This window comes from Myxocyprinus asiaticus, chromosome 6 (genome assembly GCF_019703515.2).
Source record: "Myxocyprinus asiaticus isolate MX2 ecotype Aquarium Trade chromosome 6, UBuf_Myxa_2, whole genome shotgun sequence".
NCBI lineage: Eukaryota > Metazoa > Chordata > Actinopteri > Cypriniformes > Catostomidae > Myxocyprinus > Myxocyprinus asiaticus.
The window spans coordinates 9689471-9716520 of NC_059349.1; the positions used below are offsets into that span (position 1 = coordinate 9689471).

A 27050-nucleotide genomic window follows, 5' to 3' on the forward strand; every position below is an offset into this window, starting at 1 on the left:
GAACCCCCAAAAAGTGTCAATCGCAGTGTTTACACACTTTTTGTATAGAAGTTTATTCATTAATGAGGTCTTTTAACATTGTTTTACAATACATGTCTTTAAATAAGCATTACAACCCATACATCAAATCATAAGAAACAGAAAACTATGTATCAATGCTAGTTTCACTCCTTTATACTTTGCCATCCAGCTGGTCAATTTATGAAACCAAGAGAAAATGAACTTTCTGTAAGTCAAGTCAGCTTTGGTAGAACATGGCATGCCTCAAAGCATGTTTTATTAGGTTTGTAAAGTGTCAGAATGACCATCGGATGGGTTTACGAGTCAATATCAGATCCTGATGAAGGTTCATGTTCATTCATCTCCTTCTGAAGACTCTTCAGCCTCCTCCAACCACTGAATGAACTTCAGGAGCTGTGGAAAGACAGACGGTAACCTCCAAAGCTGGATTTGACTTCATTTTATAGCATGAAAACCATAATTTTTCACAATTAAATGAGTGAATATTTGATTCTTCCTCATAGTGTGGTCCTCACCCCTTGATTCTTACGGAGTTGGTGGCTCTTGTCTGTAGTGGCGCCCTGAGAGAACCAGCGCATGATGGCATCCTCATCCAAAATCTCCAGCTGGTACATGTTTATCAGCACCTAAAATGTGCAAATACAGAAAAGTTTGCACAATCAGCCCATGACCGTTCCCTCACCATTGATCAAGGAATTTCCATGGCTTTCCCATGATTTTTCCATTCATTCGTGATTACTGTATATATTTGTTTATGATTTTGCACTCAAAAGACATTTACCCAATAAAATATACATTTCAGAACATAACATAACTAGAAAAAAAATATTAACTAGAGCAATTTTTTTAGCAAGATTTTAGTAATTTCCACAACATTTCCAGGCCTGGAAATGACTATTTTTTAAAAATCCACTGATATTTCCAGGTTTTCCATGAGTATGGGAGCCCTGCTGTAACAAATAAACGTGGCTTCCACAAGAAAAAGAGAAAAAATTCTATACTTTGTATACAGCCTAAACAGTGCCGTTCTTACCTAAACAGAAAGTGAAACCGTTCATAATTAGGTAACAATACACGTTTCAAAAAGTATTATGGCTTCATTGTTGTCACGACACGTCATTGTTACATGTTATTCATCAAGCGGCATCTGGTTATAATCTCCAAAAATATGATATCAGTTCATTTTCTTCATTTTAATCTGTTTAAAGAAAAGATGTTCAAAATCGTGGTTGATATTACTTCTGGTTCATGCATCATACTGGAAATGGAAGGTCAAGTTGAGTATACTACATAGTGGGATACAGTACACCACACAATGTGCTCTGGATGTATACTGCCCATTTTAGCAAAGGAATTATGACTTCATTTTTTGACTGTGGGTATTCCAAGCATTCTGATAATTTACAGACTGCACACAGTATACATACTTCAGAAACAGTACAAGTAGTGTGCTGGTATGCTATTCGAACATAGCCAGTTGGTGTTTAAACTCACTTTGACTAATGCTGCCCAATGAGTGTCACGCTCCAGAAAGACCTCCTCCAGAGAGGCCAGACAGTCCATGTGGTCTTGAGCTCTCTTCACATAGTTCTTAAAGACCGGTGCCCACTTCTTCAACAACTGCAGAGGAACATGACAGCAACTGTTATCAGTTTCTTCAGCTACTGTATTATTATTAAATGAACAGCAGAAGGGACTGACAGTCACTCACAGGCAGCATATGTGATGAATACTGGGCTGTGGTGATCTGAGCTCCCTGTTGATGGAAAGGAAACTCAAGCACAACTGTGGTCAAGATCTGCATGACCTCCTTCAGAGTAATGTTGTATGCATACCTGACAGAGCAAATAAAACAACTGTCAACTGTCATTTATTAGCATCTAAATTATAACTAAGGTACGTGCATGATACATATTTGACCTACTTGAGTGAGTTAATCTCAAGAACCAGATTGTCACAGCTGATGTGCTCATCCAAACCTCTCTGTAACGTTCCATGAACCTCATTCTGAAACACTGAGAGCATGAGGAAAAGACATATTAGAGAAAACAATAAAAAAATCTGGGAAATATTTATGATGCATTTAGGAATGCAATTACGTAGTTTTTACGGTCCTCACCTTTAACATCATCAAGTTCAGGTGATGCCGTGCGGCTTCCAGTGTCATGTGACCCTTCGCTGACCTCACTCTCACTGTCACTCTCTGGATCTGGATTCAACACTAGGCCTAGTCAAATGCAAACCGTATGAAGCATTTTACAGTGATTCTTAATGAACTTTTGAGGTGTTCATGGAATACGACAGACGTCTCACCCCAAATACATTCTGCAAGTTCGTCTTCTTCGGTTTCATCAAGGCTGTTTGTTTTCCATCTGTATCCTTTGCCCTCTGTGCCCACCTCTGCTGGATTAAATACTGACCACAAATGCACAAAACTCAGAGTTAATGACACTTTAAACATGTCAATCACGTGTCAAGTCAAGTCAAGTAATAGTAGGGTCCAAAAATGTTCAAATGGATCTTAGTAAGTCGGGGAAGACGCCACATTCAATATAAAACGAATGAAAACGAGGAATGTGAGGAATAGACGTGCAATCCGTTCAAGATGTTCTCCTGTCTTAAGATGTTTACATTGCCGTAACATTGCTTTGTTTAGTCGATTTTAATTTGTTTGTTCACTGAATGCAAAAAACTCTTGCTGAGAGAACTACAAATTTCTTGTTCAGCCAACTATCAATTCACAGTTCAACAACTTTCATTTTGTCACCCTTTCAACTTTAAATAAGGTTTTAAATTACTTTTACATGAAGTTAACTGCAATCTTTGCCTCTGAAGAAAGATATGCCTTAGAGCTCAACCCTACACACACAAACCTCAAAAATGGTGACAATCAACAAACCTCATTAAAGGTGCACTCAGTAATTATTTTGAATTTGTCATCTTGGACTTACAGTAACACCTAGCGGCTTGGATGCAGCATCACTCAAACACAACAGATTCCAGTTACAGATGTCATTGTATATAATTCACAGTCAGCCATGATTAATTTAATCCATGTGTGAAAGTGTCCAATGACATTGCAGTTACTGAGATTAAGTGAGTGGTATTCGGCTGGTCATGTGATTTTAACATGGCAGCCCCCATGTGTGGACCCTCTCCATGTAGAATAAAACAGCTTTTATAAGGTTACTGATATGACTGGAGTCTTCATCTCATGCGACTGGTCATGATTTTATACATGTTTCAAAATGACTATTCATTTATTTTGGAGAAAAACTTTTTTAATCAGGAAAAATGACTGAGCACCTTTAAGTTAAAAGATGAGCTCTCAACATCACCACACACCAATTAACTAAAGTGGCAAAAAAAACAACAACAAAAACAGCAGAAATAAAGTCAGTAAAGAGCAAAAAATAAGCCTATAACACTAAACGCATAATTTATTCTGTTAGGCTTTGAACAACATTAGGGGGAATATTGTTGGTCTAACAATATTGGTGATTTTATGTAGATTTTTACAATGTAAGTCACATGATAGTGTGCAGTTATTTTTTAAGCACTGAAGGTGTTTTTAAAGATTTCCTGTTTCAGTGGCATACACAGTATTAAAGGGTTATAAAATGGTATCATTGTAAAGAAAACTTTTCAAATTTGTTATTAATATAGATTATGATAAATTCTGAGACTCTCAGCCTAAGAAACTGCTAGAAAATCACAAAAACATTGAGCCAAAAATGTACTTATTTTATTTTTCTTATTTGACATTATGTATCTCTGGGTGTAAATAAGGTGGCTCAGAAAAAGTGCTTTTGTTTTGTTCCCAATCATGTCAACTGCATCTGAGAACAAATTTGTGTTGATACGACAAAGCCATCAAAAGATATAGCATTACAAAAATAATTTATCATAGTGTCCAAAAAACGTCTCCATGTGTCCTAAAGCCTCTCTAAACAAATAAAACATAACAATTGTACAGAAAAAACAAATTAAACATGCAAACACAACAATGACTAAAGGTATGCATAGCTTGGAGACATGATTTTAGTAATGAGATTTCACAGAATGAGTTTCATTCTGTGCCATTTGAGTCATCTTTTTTTTTTCCTCCCCAATTTGGAATGCCAAATTCCCAATGTGCTCTAAATCCTCGTGGTGGCGTAGTGACTCGCCCAATCCGGGTGGCAGAGGACAAATCTCAGTTGCCTCCATCAACCGTCTGAGACCGTCAACCCACACATCTTATCACGTGGCTCGTTAAGCGCATTACCGCAGAGACATAGCACGTCTGGAGGCTTCACGCCATCCACCGCGGCATCCACGCACAACTCACCACGTGCCCCACTGAGAGCGAACCACATTATAGCGACCATGAGGATGTTACCCCATGTGACTACCCTCCCTAGCAACCGGGCCAATTTGGTTGCTTAGGAGACCTGGCTGGAGTCACTCAGCACGCCCTGGGATTCGAACTTGCGAACTCCAGGGGTGGCAGTCAGCGTCTTTACTCACTTCACCATCATTGGGTCTGTGTCATGAACTTGGCGCCATCTCCTGGTGGCCACATGTAACATTGTGCTTTGTGTCGATTGTCTAATGATCTATGTATCCAATTACATTGTGTGTGGGCTCGTTTGAAAGATAATCAACCTCCTCTAAGTAATGGTCTGTCATATTTTATGTTCCGTTTATTTTTCGTGAAGTTATAAGTGGAAATGCGGCATATAAGCAACAACAACATAATTGTTAAAGACATATACTTAGCTATTACTCACTATATTTTTGTCTGCGAGTAAAGCAAATAGGCTGGTAGTATTCTATTCTTTGAGAGCTTTCCAGCTAGTGATGGGCATTCCGGCTTTTTTCAGTGAGCCGGCTCGTTCGGCTCAGCTCCCCAAAAAGAGCCGGCTCTTTTGGCTCCCAAACGGCTCTTTAAAAAAAAATTGTTTTGTATGTTTTCAAGTCAGACTTGAAGTTTGCGATAGTTTGACTATGATTGGTGTTAAAACAATTCTAATTAAATTATTCAATGAAATCATACTCTACCTTAACCACAATGTATTTAAAAATACATTGGTTTGCATTTTCATGTAAAGTACAACTTTTTAATGTATATAAATCTAACCATTCAAAAATAATACAATTTGAACAACATAATAAGTTGGCTCCGCCCTCCCTCACGCATCTTTGGTTCATTGGTTGACTGTGTGTCTGATTGACAGGAACAACAGGTGAGGCTGTTAGTCTGAGCAGACAGTCAGAACGAATGTGTGTGCGCTTGAGCATTTAGGCCTATATTATTTTATTTCTTTTTTCATTCTTTGAATTCGTTAATTCTATTCATTTAAATCTTTTGATTATTCATATCTTAATTTTTTTTATATTTTTATAAATAGATTTGGCTCTTCTGATATGCGAGCTGGTTCCCAACGTTCACCTACAAGAGCCGGCTCTTAGAGCCGACTCGTTCGTGACCGACCCATCACTATTTCCAACAACATATGGCAGGTGGCTATTTGATGAGTTTTATGTTTTTACTGATTGCAATAATATGTACAGTGCATTTTTTGTATTAAATTATCAAGACGGAACACTACTGATTTGTCTACAAATTTGGTCATAATGCCTACATGAACTGTAAAGTACAGCTTCTAAGCTTTCAAACTAAACCTGTTTTGTGTTGGTCAACACTGCAGTCATGAATATTTTTATCATAAGTATTTTTTTCCTCTCAGGCCCATCCGAGCTTAAAGGGTTAAAGAAATAATTGGGACATTCACCTTTCTGTCGGATTTTGTCTTTATTGTGGGCGACATCATTGTCATAACTCAAGAATTCATCATCATCCTCCTCATCTTCTTCATCTGGATGGTGCATGGACAGAACTGTGCCTCCTGGAAGTGTGATATCTGGACCAACCACGACCTGCATATAATGACATCTGATTAAAAGACAAGGCAACCAGCTCAGATTTTAAGAGACTCTCATGGCACAGTGGACAAATAAAAAAATAAAAATGTAATTATTAATTAAATATGAATATATCACTATAATTTAATGATCTTAGTGATAATCCTAATACGTGGTCGATTGATATGGGGTTTTTAATGGCCAGTATCAATATCTATTCAGCAGAGTGACAGAGGGTGTATGTGTTTGTGTATATATATATATATAGTAGTGTCCCAGCATGTCTTATGTCAAGTGTAAGCAGAAAGGCATTAGTTGTTATTGAAGCAGACCATTATGGATAATTGTCACCATTCTATGTGCTCATTAGGCGACTGTCAGTACATTTGCATGCGCAGTCGTAATTGAGCTACAGTGGGTTTTTGCTTAGTCGAGCTACAGTCATCATTTGTCAGTCCAAGTATACATAACACAATTTGTAATAAAAATTAGAAGGAAGGACGTCAAATACAGCAGGTTATATACATGTCGCGCATAGGCTGCCAATTTTCTTCCAGCCAAGTATGATGCAATTCACTGACTTGATTAATGGAATATTGTAAAATGCCTAACATAAAAAATGCTTAATGTGCATGCACTTATACAACGAGTAGGCAAAACTAAACCTTTAAAAGCGTTGTCTTTCCTATAATTGATAAATGTTAAGCCATTTCTGTTTTTTAAAACTTTTCTGTTTTATAATGTGCTACAAAAATACATTTGGCCCAGGGCCACTGTCTTAGTACTGTACATGGAAAACACGTCTTCCTTGATCATTTCCCCACTGTCAAGTGTAGTAGGGAGTGTTGGTGTTTCAGGTCCATTTCTCTGGGTACATGGACAGTAAATGTTAGATCAACTCTTGTGGTCTCCCAACACTATTACGCAAGACTGTTAAACAGAGGCCAGCTGGGTGAATTGGAAAACAAGTAAATTAGGCTTCTAATTTAAATGTCGGCTAATTTTAATATATCGATGCCTCAAAAATATATTGATAAATTAATGTACTGATCAGTAATCAGTATATCGATTTTTTCTGACATCCCTAAAAACAATACTTAATAAAAAGAGATTCAACGAAGAGCCTCCAACTCCACGGAATTTGTACATTAAAATGTTCATTTAAATAAACAAGGTCAACTAATGTTTCAATCTAACCTTACCTGACTTTGTTTAACTTACATATATTAAACACTTCTTTAAACTCCAGCAACTAGGTTGGTACACTGCAAGATAACCCTTGTGTTAAACCTTAAAAATGTTTCTTTTTTTCTTACATTGTAAGCGAGCACACACTGCTTATTGAGGGTGACTCCCTGTTTCACTTCCACACCGTCACAGATTACAGACTGCTGGACCTTCACATTGTTGGCAATATGGACTCTGTTCCATATATAAGCTCTGTCCAGAACCACATTGTCCCCTACGAGAGAGGAGAACAGAGAGATGGGGCCAATCAAACAGATCACATGGTATTTAAAAAAATACTAACATAGGAATCAAGTCATAAGACGGAATTGACTTTCTGCAAGCACTGAATATTTGTAAATGCAAGACACTGAAAACAAAACCATCAGACCCACGTCATACATGACACAGAGGACAGAAACATTATATAAACAAAAATGAATGAATTTCATATGAAGACCATACCGATCACACAGTCTGCACCGATCACAGTGTTGGATATGGTGCAGTTTGCTCCAATCACTGTGTTTCGACCAATGAGCACGTTCTCCTCCATCTGGCTGCCAAGACCCAGACTGACCCCCAGCTCACGGTACACGTTATGTCGAGAGTGTGTACAGCTCTGGCCTTCATGGTCTGCAAAGTTAGCTTCAGGTGTGACCGGATAGATCCAGCGTTGAATCATGTCAGAAGAGATGGAGTCGTACATGAGGAGGTTAGACACCCGAGCCCCGTATCCATCTTTAGTGACGTGCATGTGGATCTGGTTTCCTAAGATCTAAAGAAAAGGAAACTCCATAAGGATAAGACAAGAATGCATGAAAGAGTGTGTCAGTTTATTGCACATTTCATACCTCCTCACTGACTAAAATCCCACGGACAAAGTCGTTTCTTGTCTGGTAGTCAAAGTTGTCAGTGAAAAGTTCAGCAACCTAAGAGACAAAATCTTCACTGTTTATTTTAGGGTTTTAAAACTGATCAAGATACATTTAGATATGTATATAATTCAAACACGTACAGTACAAACGTAAAACAGCATACTCACCTGTGGAGAACAGATGCTGATATGACAGTCCAATAGATCATACCTAATTTCAAATTCATCACTTCCACTATGGAAAATATTCTGAGTGCAAGAGGAAAAACTGCCGTCAATTAAAAAACAAATACTTGTATTTTGCATTAAAAAAAATGCAACCTATTTTAAGACCATTATTATTATTATTATTGCATTATGACATTATTTTAATGACAGCTGGGCTCGCAACATTCCCCCAAAATTATAATTACCATACTGCAAATTAATTAATCAAATTAATTTAAAAAAACAATATTAATACAAATAAATGATATACAACAACTAAATTAGTTAAGTATATATGCATCATGGTAGTATTTGTTGTACAACCTTTAATTTATGCTAATTTAATTAAAAAAGTAATTGTCTATTGACAGGAAGGATGATTATCTGGACCCACTTTATATTAGGTGTCCTTAACTACTATGTACTTAACCATTTGATACAGTGTTCTTATTATGTACATACATGTTATTGCATTTAATTACATTTGTAGTTACACTGTTAACTTTACCCTTAACCCTAACCCAACCCTTAAATCTAACCCATAATCCTATCCCTACCCTTACTCCTAAACCTACCCGTACCTCAACCTCCATAGCAGCAAATGTGGGAATTTTGCAGAATAACCTGTAGTTACACAGTAAATGCATAGTCTTGTATGTATTTAATGTTAGTACATAGTAGTGAAGGCCACCTAATATAAAGTGTGACCGATTATCATTACTTTATTCCATTAAAGGCTCTTGAACTTAATAAAACTGAACATATTTCTCCCATAAATAAATACACATAAAAAATTACAAATAGTTTTATTTATTATTAATAATTTATAGGAAAATTATGCACAATTGCCCCAAAAAATATCATTTCCATAATGTGAAGGAAAAAAAAGATATATAATTGAAATTGTGAAGTTTCTATTAGGGCTTTCATTTTAATTATAAATTTAGTGCAATTAATATAAAAATAAAATGAACGCAATTAATCATGCCTCCTGACTTGAGCGTACGTATATCAGTAATAATATGAAGTATTTTGCTACCACTGGAACAAACTTGAAGTAAATGTCACTTCATGTTTTTATGAGCTGCATCAGCTGGGGGCAGTCAGCACGCCTCTACAAACCTCACAAGCAGTGATGCCACAGAATGAAAGTCGGTCACACAGAGCGCATTCTTGACAGCTGGACGAAACACAACAAAATGCTGGGATCTCGAGACATGATCTTCAAAGTTTCAACTACTTTTAACTTCACACAGCATCCTAAAAACGTGCCGTTTATGACTTCAAAAACCAATTAGATGCTTCAAAATCGTCCATCTGTCGCACATGTACATAGACTGACAATATAATTAAAAATAGCACAGATTATTATGTATTATTTATATTTAATTATCTTTATTTGGGGGCCTTTCTCAGCAAATAAAGATATTTGCAATAAAATGCTATTTATTCTATGAATAAACTGGCAGGTCATGTTATTAATTTGATTAAACATTTTAATCGACTGACAGCCCTAGAATTTATAATATGCTAATTTATATTAAAAAGCAATTGTGTATTGATAGGAAGGATGATTTTTGTTACATTATTACAATAATGAGAATCAAATGAGTAAACACTGAGAAGAGTGAGGATCTGAATAACCTCTAAACTCAGTTAAACAAACAATTTACTTTGGCATGTAGCTCATCCCACATGTTTGTGCAACCAACATGAACCACCTCAAATCAAGTGGCTTGTTGAGGAGATTTGTTCAAGTACTTCTTACAATAACGATATAAGGATTTTCAACTAGGTCACATCTAGACACCAGCATATCAGAGAGACTTGGGGGTGGGCTCTTTTGACTTGGGCCAGTAAGCAATCACATATGGTACTACTAACCACCCAGAACACCCTTGCAACCACATAGCAACGTCCTAACAGACTGTAGTAAAACATGGACATGTTCACTCTAAAATATCACTGAAATCTCATACCATAGGGAACTGTAGTCTCTTTAGCCCCTGTGCTTTCTGATAATGAAGGACACGTTTGTTCTTGCTGTCCATGGCTACAATGACGTCGTCTTCATCACAGCGAGTCTTGTGGCCAGGCGAGGACTCTTTGAAGATCATGGTCATCACCGAGATATTTTTCTCCATTTTGCGCCGTTGCCTTTGAGACAAAACACCACATATTGTTTTAAGAGTTAAAATCAACGACAGTGTACGATATAACTGTACATTTGGCACAGTAAATTATGATGAATGCAGTTTATAGACAGGACAGAGAACCTGATCATGTTTACTAAATATGGTTAACACTCACCTGTGCTCCTGTAAGGCCTGGGAAACATCAATGTTGGACACCACGTCTCCATATACCAACAGAAAGTCTGAGCGGACCAGAGCCTTGGCATCCACGTCCCTCAATACATCCCCGAGGGAACGGTACAGGTCAGACGTGATGATGTGCACCGTGTTTGGGGAAGAGGGGCGACACCATTTTGACTTTCTGTAAAATAAGAAAATAATAATAAGTCAAAAGGACCCCAGTCATTCTTTGATATCAATTTAAACAAAAGGTACAGTGTCTCACTGTAAGTACTCCTTGATTTTGTTGGACATCCAGCAACAGAAGACAAACGTCTCTTGCACTCCAGTAGATGTCAGGAACTCTAGTGTGTAGTCGATCATGGAGACGTTTGCCAGTGGGAGAAGAGCCTGATAGGACAAAGGTTTATTCTGAATTAAACAGGCAACAAATAATGTCCTTACAAAAAAAGTACCATGGTACAGTGACTGTTTCACCTTGGTACTGAATGATTGCCATTTTCCTAAACTCTGAAGTATTTTAAGAATCCCTGTGTTCTACCATGAAGGGTTCCCACCTTTTTCGACCAATTAAATACTCCACCTTCACCGTTTTGTAAACCATTTCAACCAAATAACTGCAAACAGCAGACTCAAAAGAAGGATTTGCTCACAAATCGAACCACACAATGGCTTGCAAGCCAGTTCTAATCTACAAAACCTCAAACCAAGAGCAATATTTAGGGAATGAGCAAAGTGCAACTCAAAAAATGAACAATCTCTATTGAAATTTCCACGATTTTCCATGACTTCGAAGATTTTATTATTATCATGACTTTTACAGGCCTGGAAAACACAGTTTTAAAATACCCAATACTTACAGGTTTTTCATTATAAGGGGAACGCTGTACCATGGTACCATGTAAGAAAATACTATTGTACTACCATGGTATATATCCAAAAAACTTGGCAGTACCATGGTATTGGATGTTACTTTAATGGTACATAGTACTTTGATCCCATGATACTGAATGATTAGCATGGTATTTACAAGGTACTCCTAGGAACTTAAAAGAATAGGTATACCCTAACACTAACCCATGGAACATGTCCAAATAAAATGGCATAACTATGGTATCATGCCCAAAAAAATTAACAAAACAAGGAATGTCAAAGAATACCATGGTACATATTAAAATAAATAAAACACAATGCCATACTACAGGTCCAGAAAACATGATATTCCTATGGTATTAGATGGTAAAACCATGATACTTTGAAATATAAAATGATACTGAATGATAACCATATTCTTCGTGTATAATTGTGTTTACATGGTACTCCAAGGCACTTCCAACAGTAGCATGGCACTACCATGGTTACATATCCAGAAACATAGTATTGCCACTGTAAGGTACTTTTTTGTTATTACTGTATTGTAGTGATGAGCAGTATTCTGCATGGTGATCCAGAGGCACACATGTGCTCACTGTCATGTGCACTTGACTCACCCGCGGCTGGTTTTTAGTGATGGGGAAGAACCTGCGGTTGAAGCTGTCCGCGATGAGAACCGCCTGCAGCGGCTGCTCCTCTTCATCCTGATCCGCTCCGGGCTTCCGAGCGCGGTTCTGTTTCCCTGCTTTGCCTGCCATGTTTCTCATCTGTAACTACAAGCGCACAGAAATAAAGAAGATGCTAGAATGGCAATGAGAATGAAATGTAAAGCCCTAAATGGGATGTTAGGTTTAATGGTTCAAAATAATATATATTATTTTTAACTATTCATGGTGTCTTTTCAATGTGATAGTTATTAATGTTTTTCAATGTCGTTATTCGGGTGTAAATTATTATCCAGCGCTGCTGGGGAAGCTAATAAATGGCAGTAGCACGTGGTATGTGTTCCGTTTCTCAGCGCAAGTTCAAGATGGACCAATCACAGTCGATCATGATTAGTGGGTAAAGACATTTTATATGAGAATTTATAGGTAACCACTAGGGATAATGTATATTTATTTATAACAGGTAAAAAAACTTGGAATTAATAGATTAAAATGGTAATATTTATAGTATACAGTTGTGCGCAATAAGACCAACAAATATCGTGAGATTTGAATGCGGCTCAATGGAGGATGCGGCCTTCTAAGCCGCCGTGCGCCTGCTGCTGGTCAAAAACGAGTATTGCGCATTGAACAGCTGTGGCATCATACTACGAGTACAGAAGCCGGACGGGGCCAGAAAGTTTTTTCTGTTGACTAACGTCGATGTAGGTGTTGTAAGTTGAATTAAACCCAAACTATTTAAAATATCATTAAATAGTTTATCGATCTTTTGTTTATAGACCTCATTTACATATTTGATTTTTCACGGGAATGAAAACGAGGCTATGAGGGATAGACATAAAGTCTCTTCAGGTCTGCCCTTGGGGTATGTTGATTAAAAAATAAATAAATTATATATATATATATATATATATATATATATATATATATATATATATATATATATATATATATATATATTAAATTAATCAAACTTAGAATATTATTTTTTTTATATTATTTTATTAAAGTTTACTCAATTCAATTTGATGGAATTTTGATATGAAATTGAAATGTACAAATCTTAAAATTATTATTTGCATCGTCCTTTGCCTCTCACATGTTTTTAATATGTTTAGGTAACACGTTATTCACCAAATTTCAGAATAAATAACCTCTGCAATCAGCTAAAGAAAGAAATGTTCAGTAAATGTTTCTGTGTGCACTATATATATATATATATATATATATATATATATATATATATATATATATATATATAAAACAGTTAGTTCCAGTCCTCGAATGTGATTGGACGAGAGACATTCAATGAGTACTGATGGTCTCACACCATCATCACTCCAACGCTTCACTGTGTGTGTCACTCCGCTTGTGTTCGTGCCGTTCTAAACTAAAGTGTAAGAGCAGTGCAGATGTGTTAAGAGCTATCTGTCTCTTTACATTTAATTTTGTCACATTACATATTTTAGCAAGCAGGTGGAGGCAAAGACCATTTTTGTGTGTAATATGAGCCAGTTGGTGAAGTGAGTCAGCGTCACTCAGTGTTTTCATTCAACAGTGCTCCGTGATCGCTTGTATTACTACTACACTACTAAAGCTAGGAAATAGCTTTAAATGATCTAACAACTACAGCATTACGGCTCATCACAGCTGAGAGACACGACAGACTGATTAATGAAACAAACTCAAGGAGCTTACCTCTTACCGGAGTTTCCACATTAGAGAGGACAAAATGGCAGAGGACTTTGAGGTTTCTATAGTGAAAAACTCTTGCGCACCGGTTACCGTGAAATAGGGAGGAATACCCCCGCTTGGATGGCTATTTTTGCACTGAGAAAATAGGATGAATTTCACCAAAATTACATTATCTTCAAAAAGCTGACTAACAGACTATAGCATCATCAACAGGTGATCTCAAATGCCCCATATCTTTCTCTCTCTCTCTCTAACACACACACACACACACACACACACACGCACACATCCTTGTTTCTCCAATAACATGTTAGAAACAGCCCAAGCTGTGATACTAGTTCCAAGTGATGTTTTTGAGAGGCTTGGACACATAATTTTTTGAACCATTAACGGCAGATTCTGATCCGTCTCGTAAGAAAGTAGTTCCATGCACAAATGTGTTTTTATGACTGTACTCAGTTTTTCCTAATTTGAAAAAATTTACTTGTTCATTGAACTGTTGTATATAAGTAATATCACACTCACAATCATGCTATATGGCCCTACATCAGCACTGCTGTGATTACCTACGGCACTCAACCTGTGGCCGAATCACAGCAGTGCTGATGTAGGGCCATATCGCACTCTTACTCGTGTGATATTGCTTAAATATATATATATATATATATATATATACAATATTTTGATCTAATGGAGTTTATGTGAATAAATAAAGGTATTTCTAGTTTCAACATTATTTGTACTTTTTGTTGGACAAGAAAAAATAGTTTCATACTGTGACCCACATATGGTTTTCGACCATTAAAAATGGGTAAAATATTACAACTTACAGATGAAGCCACATTGAGAAACATATATCTCAGATTTAACCATATAGGGCCATAGAAATTATAGAAATGAAATTAGAAAAATTATTCTAAAGTTTATTAAGAAAGTTTCTTTCAAGTTTAAATTAAAAGGAATGTTTGTTCTGAACAAGAATATAAAGGGATAAAGGGAGTTATAGGCACTTTTGGAAAAAGAACACAAAACGTTTTTTTCTTCCTATTTTTTGACTCCTTGGCATACAGTGCATCCGGAAAGTATTCACAGCGCTTCACTTTTTCCACATTTTGTTATGTTACAGCCTTATTCCAAAATTGATTAAATTCATTATTTTCCTCAAAATTCTACAAACAATACCCCATAATGACAACGTGAAAGAAGTTTGTTTGAAATCTTTGCAAATTTATTAAAAATAAAAAATGAAGAAAATCACATGTACATAAGTATTCACAGCCTTTGCCATGACACTCAAAATTGAGCTCAGGTGCATCCTGTTTCCACTGATCATCCTTGAGATGTTTCTACAACTTGATTGGAGTCCACCTGTGGTAAATTCAGTTGATTGGACATGATTTGGAAAGGCACACACCTGTCTATATAAGGTCCCACAGTTAACAGTGCATGTCAGAGCACAAACCAAGCCATGAAGTCCAAGGAATTGTCTGTAGACCTCCGAAACAGGATTGTATCGAGGCACAGATCTGGGGAAGGGTACAGAAACATTTCTGCAGCATTGAAGGTCCCAATGAGCACAGTGGCCTCCGTCATCCGTAAATGGAAGAAGTTTGGAACCACCAGGACTCTTCCTAGAGCTGGCCGCCCGGCCAAACTGAGCGATCGGGGGAGAAGGGCCTTAGTCAGGGAGGTGACCAAGAACCCGATGGTCACTCTGACAGAGCTCCAGCATTTCTCTGTGGAGAGAGGAGAAACTTCCAGAAGAACAACCATCTCTGCAGCACTCCACCAATCAGGCCTGTATGGTCGAGTGGCCAGACGGAAGCCACTCCTCAGTAAAAGGCACATGACAGCCCACCTGGAGGACTCTCAGACCATGAGAAACAAAATTCTCTGGTCTGATGAAACAAAGATTGAACTCTTTGGCCTGAATGGCAAGCATCATGTCTGGAGGAAACCAGGCACTGCTCATCACCTGGCCAATACCATCCCTACATTGAAGCATGGTGGTGGCAGCATCATGCTGTGGGGATGTTTTTCAGCGGCAGGAACTGGGAGACTAGTCAGGATTGAGGGAAAGATGAATGCAGCAATGTACAGAGACATCCTTGATGAAAACCTGCTCCAGAGCGCTCTGGACCTCAGATTGGGGCAAAGGTTCATCTTCCAACAGGACAATGACCCTAAGCACATAGCCAAGATAACAAAGGAGGGGCTACCGGACAACTCTGTGAATGTCCTTGAGTGGTCCAGCCAGAGCCCAGACTTTAACCCGACTGAACATCTCTGGAGAGATCTGAAAATGGCTGTGCACCGATGCTCCCCATCCAACCTGATGGAGCTTGAGAGGTCCTGCAAAGACAAATGGGAGACACTGCCCAAAAATAGGTGTGCCAAGCTTGTAGCATCATACTCAAAAAGACTTGAGGCTGTAATTGGTGCCAAAGGTGCTTCAACAAAGTACTGAGCAAAGGCTGTGAATACTTATGTATATGTGATTTTTTTCGGTTTTTATTTTTAATAAATTTGCAAAGATTTCAAACAAACTTCTTTCACGTTGTCATTATGGGGTATTGTTTGTAGAATTTTGAGGAAAATAATGAATTTAATCCATTTTGGAATAAGGCACATAACAAAATGTGGAAAAAGTGAAGCGCCGTGAATACTTTCCGGATGCACTGTATGTACAACTGCATGTACAATGGGAAGGCACATTTGCAATACATTGGCCAAGCATTGGCGTCTGTATTTGTGCACTTGTGAAGAGTATGTTTCTTAGAATAAGAACAGCATGGAAAGAAGATTCAAACTCCCAAGTTTGCAACAACCAACAGATGTTTTATTTAAAGTGCAAATTGACAGGAAAATGATAGAACAGAAAAAGGCACAAGCTCTGGAGTGAAGATAAAGGAGGAAAACAGCATCCATGCATGTGATCTCTCATGTACTGTACAGTAAGACCCTCTTGCTAGTACAATGGAAGAAACCTAGACACGGCCCTCACATACTATGCATCTAATGGCGCTTATTCCAATGCTCTGATAAAACCTCTTTACTGTGGTTTGTCTTGTTCAGTTTGCATACTTGAAAACAGCATGGACTATTGTCAACAATACAAATCTGCTGACATCAAACAATCATTCAGCCCTTTCTGCAGCAGTTTATAAATGTGATGCTCTTTCAGTGTGTTGAAACAATATTATTCCCTCTCATCATTTCAGCTCATTCAAAGCGACTTCACTCCAGATTCTGATAAAAACTATTTTCTCCAGTTCAGAAATGAGAGAAAACATGAGGAAATAGTTCCTCCAACAGCTTGCTAATATTATTTACTTACACAGAAACTTTAACACTCTTTATGTACTATACAAAAAGGTAGGTCCACTAACAGCATCCGCTGTATTGTGTAGCAACACCTCTGGATGAAATGTCAAGTGAATAAAAACACAACTGCGCACAAGACGGAATTATAACATCAGCAAATAACAGCAATGAGTAAAGACACACAGCGTAATAAATACAAGAATAGGACAATGCTTGCTGCCTTCAAGTCCTCCTGGGAAGTTCCTACTTACGAGCTCGGAAGTCGTGATTGCGATGTGATATGCATTCAAGTGATTTAGGTGTTAAAATTATAAACACACGATTATACAACAAGCTGACAACGTGTAAAGTCATGTAAACGTTTTAAACGGTTTTCTTTTATCAGGGTAATGTCATAAACGGTTTAAGCATGAACCAATCGACAAACTTAGATTTTTGCCCATTTTACAGATTTTCAGACCATGTAAACCACCTTTACCAGCGTTTTAGCGGCTTAAGAATCCCAGGGTACTATCATGCAGGGTTCCCAACTTTTTCGACCAATGAATTTTCATGACTTTTCCAGTCATATGTGATATCTGGAAACACATTTTTTTAAATAATTTTGATTCAGATTGATTCGCTAATTAATCAAACTGTTTTGCGATGATTTAAAATCTTGAGTTATCGGATTTTTGGAATACGCAGATTTTTGGTCGTAATCAGAGCATTGGTGTGCATCTAAACGCACTCATTGTAGTGGCATTCATGTGCATTCATTACTTAAATGCCATCATTCTGACATAACTTGAAGGCAGGATTACATATGGAGCGAGAGGAAGTTTGATTAGAATATATTACTACTGCTTGGCTATGTAGAAAATAGAATAGGCCTACTAGTGTCCTGCTATCTGCATACATTTTACTACCTATTAAACAGTGCCTATGAGAAACATCTGAAACAGTGGTTTGCAGGATATGAACTACAGATATCAACAATTCAATTTTAACAAGATAAAATGCTAATTCTACTAGTTCTTTCAATTAGTCAATCTCCCAATTAGACTTTGGGAAAAGTTCAATGTTGAGGCTTTGATTGGAAAATGTTAATAAAGCATTATATTGTAACATTGTTTTGTTTTCTTTCCTAAAAAGGAAATCAGTTTTGACAGGAAAAGAAGTATATATAGAGTCAACAGCACTTTCAAAATCTGTGATTAATCCCAATTAACAACAAAGAATTATGTGATTTATCACGATTAACAATTTCAATTGACTGACAGTACAAATTTTTTTATATCAATAATTTCTATTAGTGAAAATGTCCAGTCCTGATATCAACAGTTGAATTCAAGTAAAAGTGCTAAAGTGATACTTTTATATCTATTTTTTTTTTCATATATCAATACATTGAAGAGTCATTAAAAGATGTTGAAGGCTATTATAGATATTTGTGATTGCATTTTGAACATGAGTGAATGACAGATAAATGTAAAATTCTACAAGTGATAATTCCGTTACAGATATCAATAATTATTTTTACTTGTTCAAATTCAACTTAAGATATCTAGAATGGGTGTTTCCACAAGTGGATACATTTTCAATTGTGCAAACCATGATCTCAAGAATTAGCACTGTAACTACCGAAAACTGAATTGTACATATCTATAAATCATATCATGTACATTATTACATTTCAAAAGGGTTTCTAGGATATGGTATTCTATGAAGTGTGTTTGGTTGTATACTGTACTTTTTGGAAAATATAGTAGGTCAACTGGGTATTCCATGCATACAAAAAATTCACATATTGCAGAAATAGTACACGTAGTACACTAGTATGCTATTCTGAACAAAGCCCTTGTTTTCCATCCAGTGTCCTCTCAAAGTAATGCGATCTGACACACTTCAAGTGTCTGCTCCTCAGTTAGCACAGCTATCCTATGATCATTATGCTACACCATACAAGACATTTTCATAGTGATATAAATGCATTACAGCACTATATACACAACTGGTGTTTTGATTATGAGCTAGAAAAAAAAAGTTTGTCTAATTAATTTTATAGCTTTTGATTGGGCAGCCTAGACAAACCCAAAAAAGTAATGCTGTACCATTAAAGTAATGCTAGAGTAATGTGTAAAGGTGAAGTATGTAATTTCTGCGTTGCTAGCGTAACCAAACATGAATTGCAAAAACCAAAACACTCCCCCATCATTGGTCGGACAAACAGGTAGTCCTGCCCCTAACTCATGAAATTGGTGAGCTATATGGGACACTCAACCAAACAGAGAATGCTTTCATAGCACCACAGAGCACCAGTGTTTACACTTGTCAGGAAAATATTACACACTTTACCTTTAAGAGTTGGTTAAATTAAAAATTGGTCCAACAAATTCCACTTAAGTATGCTGGTTTTCACTTAACTGATCCATAAACTTAAAGTGTGCTTCATATACAGTGATGGATCATGATGGTGTTATAATTACTGCACAGTATTTCATAGCCTATACAATTGAATGAAGGATTACCATATTTGCATACCTGTCCAGAGGTTGCTATCATATCTATGAACGACACATATAACCTTACAAGCACATGCAAGTTACGATAAGAAACCAACAATTGAGCCCCTGATGAGCAGAAGTATCATAACTGCAGAAATTTCCTTTTTTTTTTTTTTTTTTGCAACATATGAAAAAGTCTTTGCCTTTGATGCTGGTTACATTAAGGATCTGAATAGCAAAAGATGGAAGAGTTCCTTCAAGATGGAGAAGAATATCTGATCTTCAGAAGACCTTTGCACATAAAATCTGACGTGAAATTGTCTTACCTTGTATCTTCTCTAAAAACTCAAAAGTGTTTTTGGATGTCACTGGCTTGAGGTAGTTGAAAGCATTTCCCTTTTAGATTTGGAATTTGATGTCTACATTTTTAAACCAGCATTAACAAGACACAAGATGACATTTTCATTTAGCGGCTAAATGCAGAATATATGTGCAAAGGCCATTATTCTCAATTAATCCAAATGCTAAAATAATACAAGTGAAGACTCTTCATGTGTATGAATGGAAAGGACAGATATATTACTGCACATGTACAGTGGCAAGAAAAATTATGTGAACCCTTTGGAATTATCTGCATTTATGTATAAATTTGTCTTAAAATCTGGTTTGATCTTCATCCAAGTTACAATAATGAATAAACACAATCTGTTTGAACTAATAACACACAAATGATTGTACTGTTCTACATGATTGATGTACATCATTCAAACATTTACAGTGTAGGTTGGAAAAAGTATCTGAACCCCTAGGCTAATGACGTCAACAAAAGCTAATTAGAGTCTGGAGTTGGCAAACCTGTCATCCAATTAATGAAATGAGATTGGTGTGGGTTAGAGATACTTTGGCTTATAAAAAGCACTCAAAAATTTTGAGTTTGCTATTCACAAGAAGCATCTGCTGACATGGACCTTGTTTTGCAAAAAGAGATCTCAGAAGACCTACGATCAAGAATTGTTATTTTGCATAATGCTGGATAGGGTTACAAAGTTATCTCAAAGAGCTTAAATATTTATCTGTCCACAGTTAGACAAATTGTTCTATAAATGGAGATGATTTAGTACTGTAGCTACTCTCCCTAGAAGTGGCCGTCCAGCCAAGATGACTCAAAGGGCACACCATAGAATGCTCAATGAGGTAAAAAAGAACCCTAGAGTTACAGCTTAAGTCTTGAAGAAATCACTGGACCTGGTTAACATCTCTGTTCATGTGTCTACTACACAAAAAACATTAAACAGGCATGGTGTCCATGGCAGACACCATGAAAGAAGCCACAGCTTTCCAACAAAAACATTGCTGCGTGACTTAAGTTTGCCAAAGACCAACTCAACACACCACAGCGCTATTTGGAAAATGATTTGTGGACTGATGAAACTAAGGATGAATTGTTTGGGAAGAATACACATGCCATCATCAAGGGAAAAATTAATTCCCAAGTTTATCAAGATATCCTACATGATAATGTCAGGGAAGCTGTGCACAAGCTGAAGGTCAGCAGAAGTTGGGTGACGCAGCAGGACAATGACCTTAAACATCGAAGTAAATCCACTACAGAATGGCTTCAAAAAAAGAAAATCCACCTTTTGGAGTTGCCCAGTTAGAGACCAGACCTTTACCCAATAGATTTGCTGTGGAATGACCTCAAGAGAGCCGTTCACACCAGACATCCTAAGAATATGGCTGAGCTGAAGCAGTTCTGTAAGGAACAATGGTCCAAAATTCCATATGAACGTTGTGCTACCGGAAATGCTTGGTTAAGGTTATTGCTGCCAAGGAAGGACCGAACAGTTATTAAATCCAAGGGTTAACTTACTTTTTCCACAGCACTGTGAATGAGATGTGTTCAGTAAAGACATGAAAGATTATAATTGTTTGTGTGTTGTTAGCTTAAGCGCATTGTGTTTGTCTATACTTGTGACTTTAATGAAGATGAAATCGCATTTTATGACCAATTAATGCAGAAAACCAGCTAATTCCAAAGGGTTCACATACTTTGTCTTGTCACTGTATCTGGACACTTAAATGGATAGTTCACCAAACATTTTTAGTTATGGCATCGTCTCAATGTCATTGCATTAGATACAAATTATCAAATGGCATCTGCAAACAAATTATTCTAGAGTTTTTCACACAACAAACTTCACTTTTCAGAGACATTTTTTTCCAGTACTTTTACCTAACTGGCCCCAAAATTATTTTTATTGGATGCATGAAGTTTCCCCTCAAGTTCACAAAGGTGTCTTAGCAAAGTAACCACAGCTTAACTATGGACATGTTCCACTAATGTCTGAAAAAGAGAAATTGTCTAAATACGTCATTTTCATAATGAACAGTATATCTATTGGTTTTAAAAACTAGTTTTCATTAAATGTTTTGCTTGAAAGGTGTGCTTGTGCTATCTTTCTTTAAAATAAATGTTACTTGCTTTTTATATTTTAATACCTAATGCAACAACATCCATACATATTTAAGTGTCCAAATATTTTTGGGGCCACTGTAAATATTAAAGAAAGAGTAACTTTAGCACTCGATTTATGGGCAGTTCAGATGAATCACTGACCACTTTTACATGCACATTATTTTCCTGATTAAAGTTCATATTCTGGTAAAGCCTTTATTCTGAAAAAGACATTTACATGCTCTACATCTATTAGAATATATATGTAATCAGCATATTCTGAATAAACTAAGACATGAATGTTCTTTTCCTGCTATTCTCTGTTCTATTTATTTCAAATAATTTCCAGTAATTCTGCACAGTAATTTAATCAGCTTATTAATTCTTATTCATGTCCTTAAAAATAGCACACAAGAGCACAATAAATGCAAAAGTGTAGGTCATGAGGCTTTCAACTCTCTGTATGTAGATTTTTCTTCCTTTTTTAAACATTTGGAACAGTAGACATTATAAATAAGACAGAATTACAATTAATACAAGTGTATGACGGTTGTCTTATTCAAATTACTAAAAAACTGAATATTGGCTTAATCAGGTTAAGACAATCGGGTTAATGCATTTACATGATTCTTACATAATCAGAATATGACCAAATTCCAATATTAATCTAAATATCCATGTGCATGTAAACATGGTCAATGATATACAGATAAGTGTCAAGATTTCATTTACAATTTTACCTCAAAGTTTACATCTACTTTGTTTGACTGATACGCATTGTCCGTAATTCCATTTTGATATTAAACAGAATATTAGAAAATACTGACGTCAACCAAATAGGTTCAGGAACAAACAAGCACCCTTTTGATGTTAAACGATTCATTTCTCAAAATTACTAAATTTGATTTTATAAACAGAGCAGACCTGGAATTCATCAGGTCTCAAACAAGCACCAGTGCAGTGAGGAATTTAAAAAAACCTTATACATGATATGACTAAAAAATTAGGATACACACATATAAACCATTAATATATGCATATTTGTAATAAGAAAAAAGTATTTGTGCTGTTAGCTGGAGAATGACGTCACACACTTGGACGTAAAGGATAATGTTTGTCAAATCTACAATAGTTGTGGCGTCCAGTGTAAATACAGTTATACCTGAACGTGATCTGTAGGTGGAAGAATTACACTATTGTGCGCTGGTGAGGTGTTGAAGTTTAGGACTCCTGTAGTTGTAAAGTTATAAATTCTTGAATGCATTTTTTATACTGCTGCTCTGTGTGACTCTTAGAGAGAGAGTGTGGACCTGACTGACCAAACGCTCCCTCAGACTCCTTCATCTCCTCATTCATCTTAGCCAAACGCAACCTGAGAGACAGAAAGAAAACAAATTTTTATGTCTGAATACTAGAGGTAGACTGATATATCTGTTTTACCGATTAATCGGTGCCGATAGTTGCTTTTTGGACCTATCGGTAATCTGCAAAAATCTATGCCAATGGTTATGGATAGGTTTTTTTTATTATTCCTCCGTGTTTCTCTGTGGCCAGCGTTATTTGATTTCATAATCAAGTAATCTAAATTGAAGCGAGGGCATGCAAAGAAAAATGCGACTATATGGAACATACATTGTGTTTTCAACTTCATATCCTGTGAATATGTAACGTAAGCTGGATCTGCTGACAATGATGACGATGATGAGGACGTGAAGATGAAGAACCCAAGTGCAGTTTATTTACAGAACGTGAACTCCAATAACCCTGACTACAAAACAAAACATGAACATGGACTTGACAAACACATACCATCACATACAATACTCGACCAATAGACAATGCAAACATGAGGGCTTAAATACAAGACATGGGAGAACATAAACCAATGAACAAACAGAACTGATAACAAGATAATTAAACAATAAACCAATGAAAACATGACACATGAACATGGAGGGAAAACAGAAATCATATGACTAGGGAAATAGGAACACATGACATGAAACAGGAACTAGAATTTCAAAATAAAAGACATGAGTCAACAGAATACACCTGACATATCCCCCCCACTAAGGGGTGGCTCCTGACACCCCAACACAAACAAAACACGTAATACATGACATAATTCAAAGTTCTGTAGGGAGCGGGGGGGGGGTGTCTTGAGGCGTGGGGCGTGGTGTGGCGAGAAAGGGCGAGGGGCATGAGACCAGGGCAAAGTCCGTGGGAGGTGAAGCCATGAGAGGCTCGAGGAGCGGAGCCATGGAAGGTGGAGCCGTGAGAGGCTTGAGGGGCAGAGCCTTGGAACGTGGTGCCCGGAGAGTAGCTGAAGATTCGAAGGGCCAGGGTGGAGCCGATGGCAGGGAGGACCAAGGCGATGCTAGAGGCTTGGAGAGCCAAAGCGGAGCCAGGTGACCGACAGACCAAGGAGGAGCCAGAGGGACGAGGGACCCCGGCACAGCCGACAAGCTGAAGGACCGTAGTGGAGCCGAGGGAACGCCGAGCTGAGGCAATGTCAAGGGACTGACAGGCCAAAGCGAAGTCCAGGGCTCAGAGGGTCCAGGTGGGATCGGAGGGCCGAAAGTTCCCCTTGCCTGCTCAGGAGAACTAAAGGTGGGTATAAGGGTGGGAACCATCTCCAGGTCCCACTGCTCAGGTGTGGCTGTGACGTGGCATGGAGCAGGCTGAGGCGTCGCCGTGACGTGGCATGGAGCAGGCTGAGGCGTCGCCGTGACGAGGCATGGAGCAGGCTGAGGCGTCGCCGTGACGAGGCATGGAGCAGGCTGAGGCGTCGCCGTGACGAGGCATGGAGCAGGCTGAGGCGTCGCCGTGACGAGGCATGGAGCAGGCTGAGGCGTCGCCGTGACGTGGAACTCTGGCGAGGTCGATATATTGAGCCAGGCTGAGGGAACTGCGATCGCCAGGCATCAAAAAAGAAATGGACTCATTTAGTCCAAATCTAAAACAACCCTTGAGGGCAACCTCATTGAAGTCTACCTGGCTGGCTAGACCACAGAAGTCCTCAACATAGTCCTCCAGAGGACGATTCCCCTGACGTAAGCGCAGAAGTGAAACTGCTGGGTTCATGGTTGGTCGAGTATTCTGTAACGTAAGCTGGATCTGCTGACAATGATGACGATGACGAGGACGTGAAGATGAAGAACCCAAGTGCAGTTTATTTACAGAACGTGAACTCCAATAACCCTGACTACAAAACATGGACTTGACTTGACTTGACTTGACTTGACTTGACTTGACTTGACTTGACTTGACTTGACTTGACTTGACTTGACTTGACAAACACATACCATCACATACAATACTAGACCAATAGACAATGCAAACATGAGGGCTTAAATACAAGACATGGGAGAACATAAACCAATGAACAAACAGAACTGATAACAAGATAATTAAACAATAAACCAATGAAAACGTGACACATGAACATGGAGGGAAAACAGAAATCACATGACTAGGGAAACAGGAACACATGACATGAAACAGGAACTAGAATTTCAAAATAAAAGACATGAATCAACAGAATACACCTGACAGAATAATAATAAACCTTATTCCTAATTAAGCCTCATCTGGTGAAATATATAAACACACTCTTCATCTGGTGAATATATAGGCTCTAAAAAGCGCATTGTAATGGTGCCAAGTCTCCGTCATTTCAAATTAAGAGCCCATTGTGTTTTTTGGGCTTGTTTATGCACCAAATCTTAATTTTTTCTGATTATTACTGGGATTTTATTCATTTTTTGACTCACGCAGCCTCTATGTCTGTGCTGGTTACAATAAGGATTTTTTACATTCTTAAAATTGAATTTAAAAACTGTCTGCCGATTAATTGGTTATCGGCCTTTTCCACCACCTTAGTTATCGTTATCGGCAAAATCCACTATTGTTAGACCTTTGTTCGAAATTTGACAAAACAGTTGGAATTCAATGATCAGAAACTTTAATGAAGGAACAGAGAGAAGGGTTTATGGTGTGTAACGTACAGAGTGACGATGTCGGCATTGGCGGCCTCTACTGCGATGGACAGTGCACTTCTGCCATCAATGTCCACAGTGTTCTGCTTGGCCCCTCGCTTCAGGAACAGACATACTTGACTGGCACAAGATCAATCCAGAGAAAGAGATTGAAGATATAAGTACATTCTCAATTTGTTTGCGATTAATCACAAATCTGACATTTTGAGTATGCTAAATAAACAGTTAATATATATTGTTTTTATTCAGAATAAAGTGGATTCAATGGATTCCAGTGGCTGAAATGTTTTATCATACTAAGACTACAAATTATTGTACTTTTTTGATAAAAGTCCCATCCGGATACATTTGTGTGATGAGGAGGAGGGCGTGGCCAGGCTGTGATGGAGCACGGCCGGTGCTGAATCAGCTGGTCAGCGGGAGAGTGAGATAAGGGACGGCCGTAGACGTTGGTTCGAGACAGTGAGATGCACGTGGCCGGGCTGCATGTGTGTGTGTTTATGTTTGTTTTATGTTAAGTTTTACATTAAACTTTATGTTGACTGTTCAGCCGGTTCCCGCCTCCTCCATGCCCACATTACCCCGTTACACTGGTGCCAAAACCCGGGAGGGAGGAGGGGTGCGTCGCTGCCATCCGCCAGGGGAGCAGCCGTGGCCATCTGCCTGGGGACTGAGGGGTCGCTGCTGGCCGCAGAGAGCCGGAGGAACCGCGGCCATCTGCCAAGAAGGGGAGGAGAGGTTCTGTCCGCCAGGGGCCGGAGGACCCGCTGCCATCTGCTGGGGGAGGAGCGAGCTGGCATCTGCCAGAGGGTGGAGGAGCGGTTGAGGACCGGGTGACAGTGCGTCCGGGAGCCGGCGAAAAAGTTCTTCTCTTTCTCATCTCTCTCTCTCTCTGTGTCTCCACTCACTCTTTCCCTCTCCCCACGCCTCCCCTCGTCTCTCCCCCCAGGTTCACAGGAGGCGGGGTGGACCACTGGCTGATAGAACGGCCGGAAGGGCA

At 38.1% G+C, this 27050-nt stretch overlaps 1 protein-coding gene across 1 annotated transcript; it reads right to left on the reverse strand.

Annotated features, from left to right (window-relative positions):
- Nucleotides 1–28: 28 nt before the first annotated feature.
- LOC127441937 (translation initiation factor eIF-2B subunit epsilon-like) lies at nt 29–26168 on the reverse strand. The gene is made up of 18 exons (XM_051699526.1): nt 26060–26168; nt 23215–23424; nt 12045–12200; nt 10820–10944; nt 10550–10735; nt 10219–10396; nt 8201–8281; nt 8010–8087; nt 7621–7933; nt 7245–7390; nt 5799–5943; nt 2335–2436; nt 2141–2248; nt 1946–2036; nt 1733–1856; nt 1516–1641; nt 537–647; nt 29–414 (listed from the first exon to the last, which is right to left on the reverse strand). The coding sequence occupies exons 2-18, from the start codon at nt 23314–23316 to the stop codon at nt 355–357; spliced, it is 2232 nt and encodes a 743-aa protein (XP_051555486.1). The 5' UTR covers nt 23317–23424; nt 26060–26168; the 3' UTR covers nt 29–354.
- Nucleotides 26169–27050: the final 882 nt, after the last annotated feature.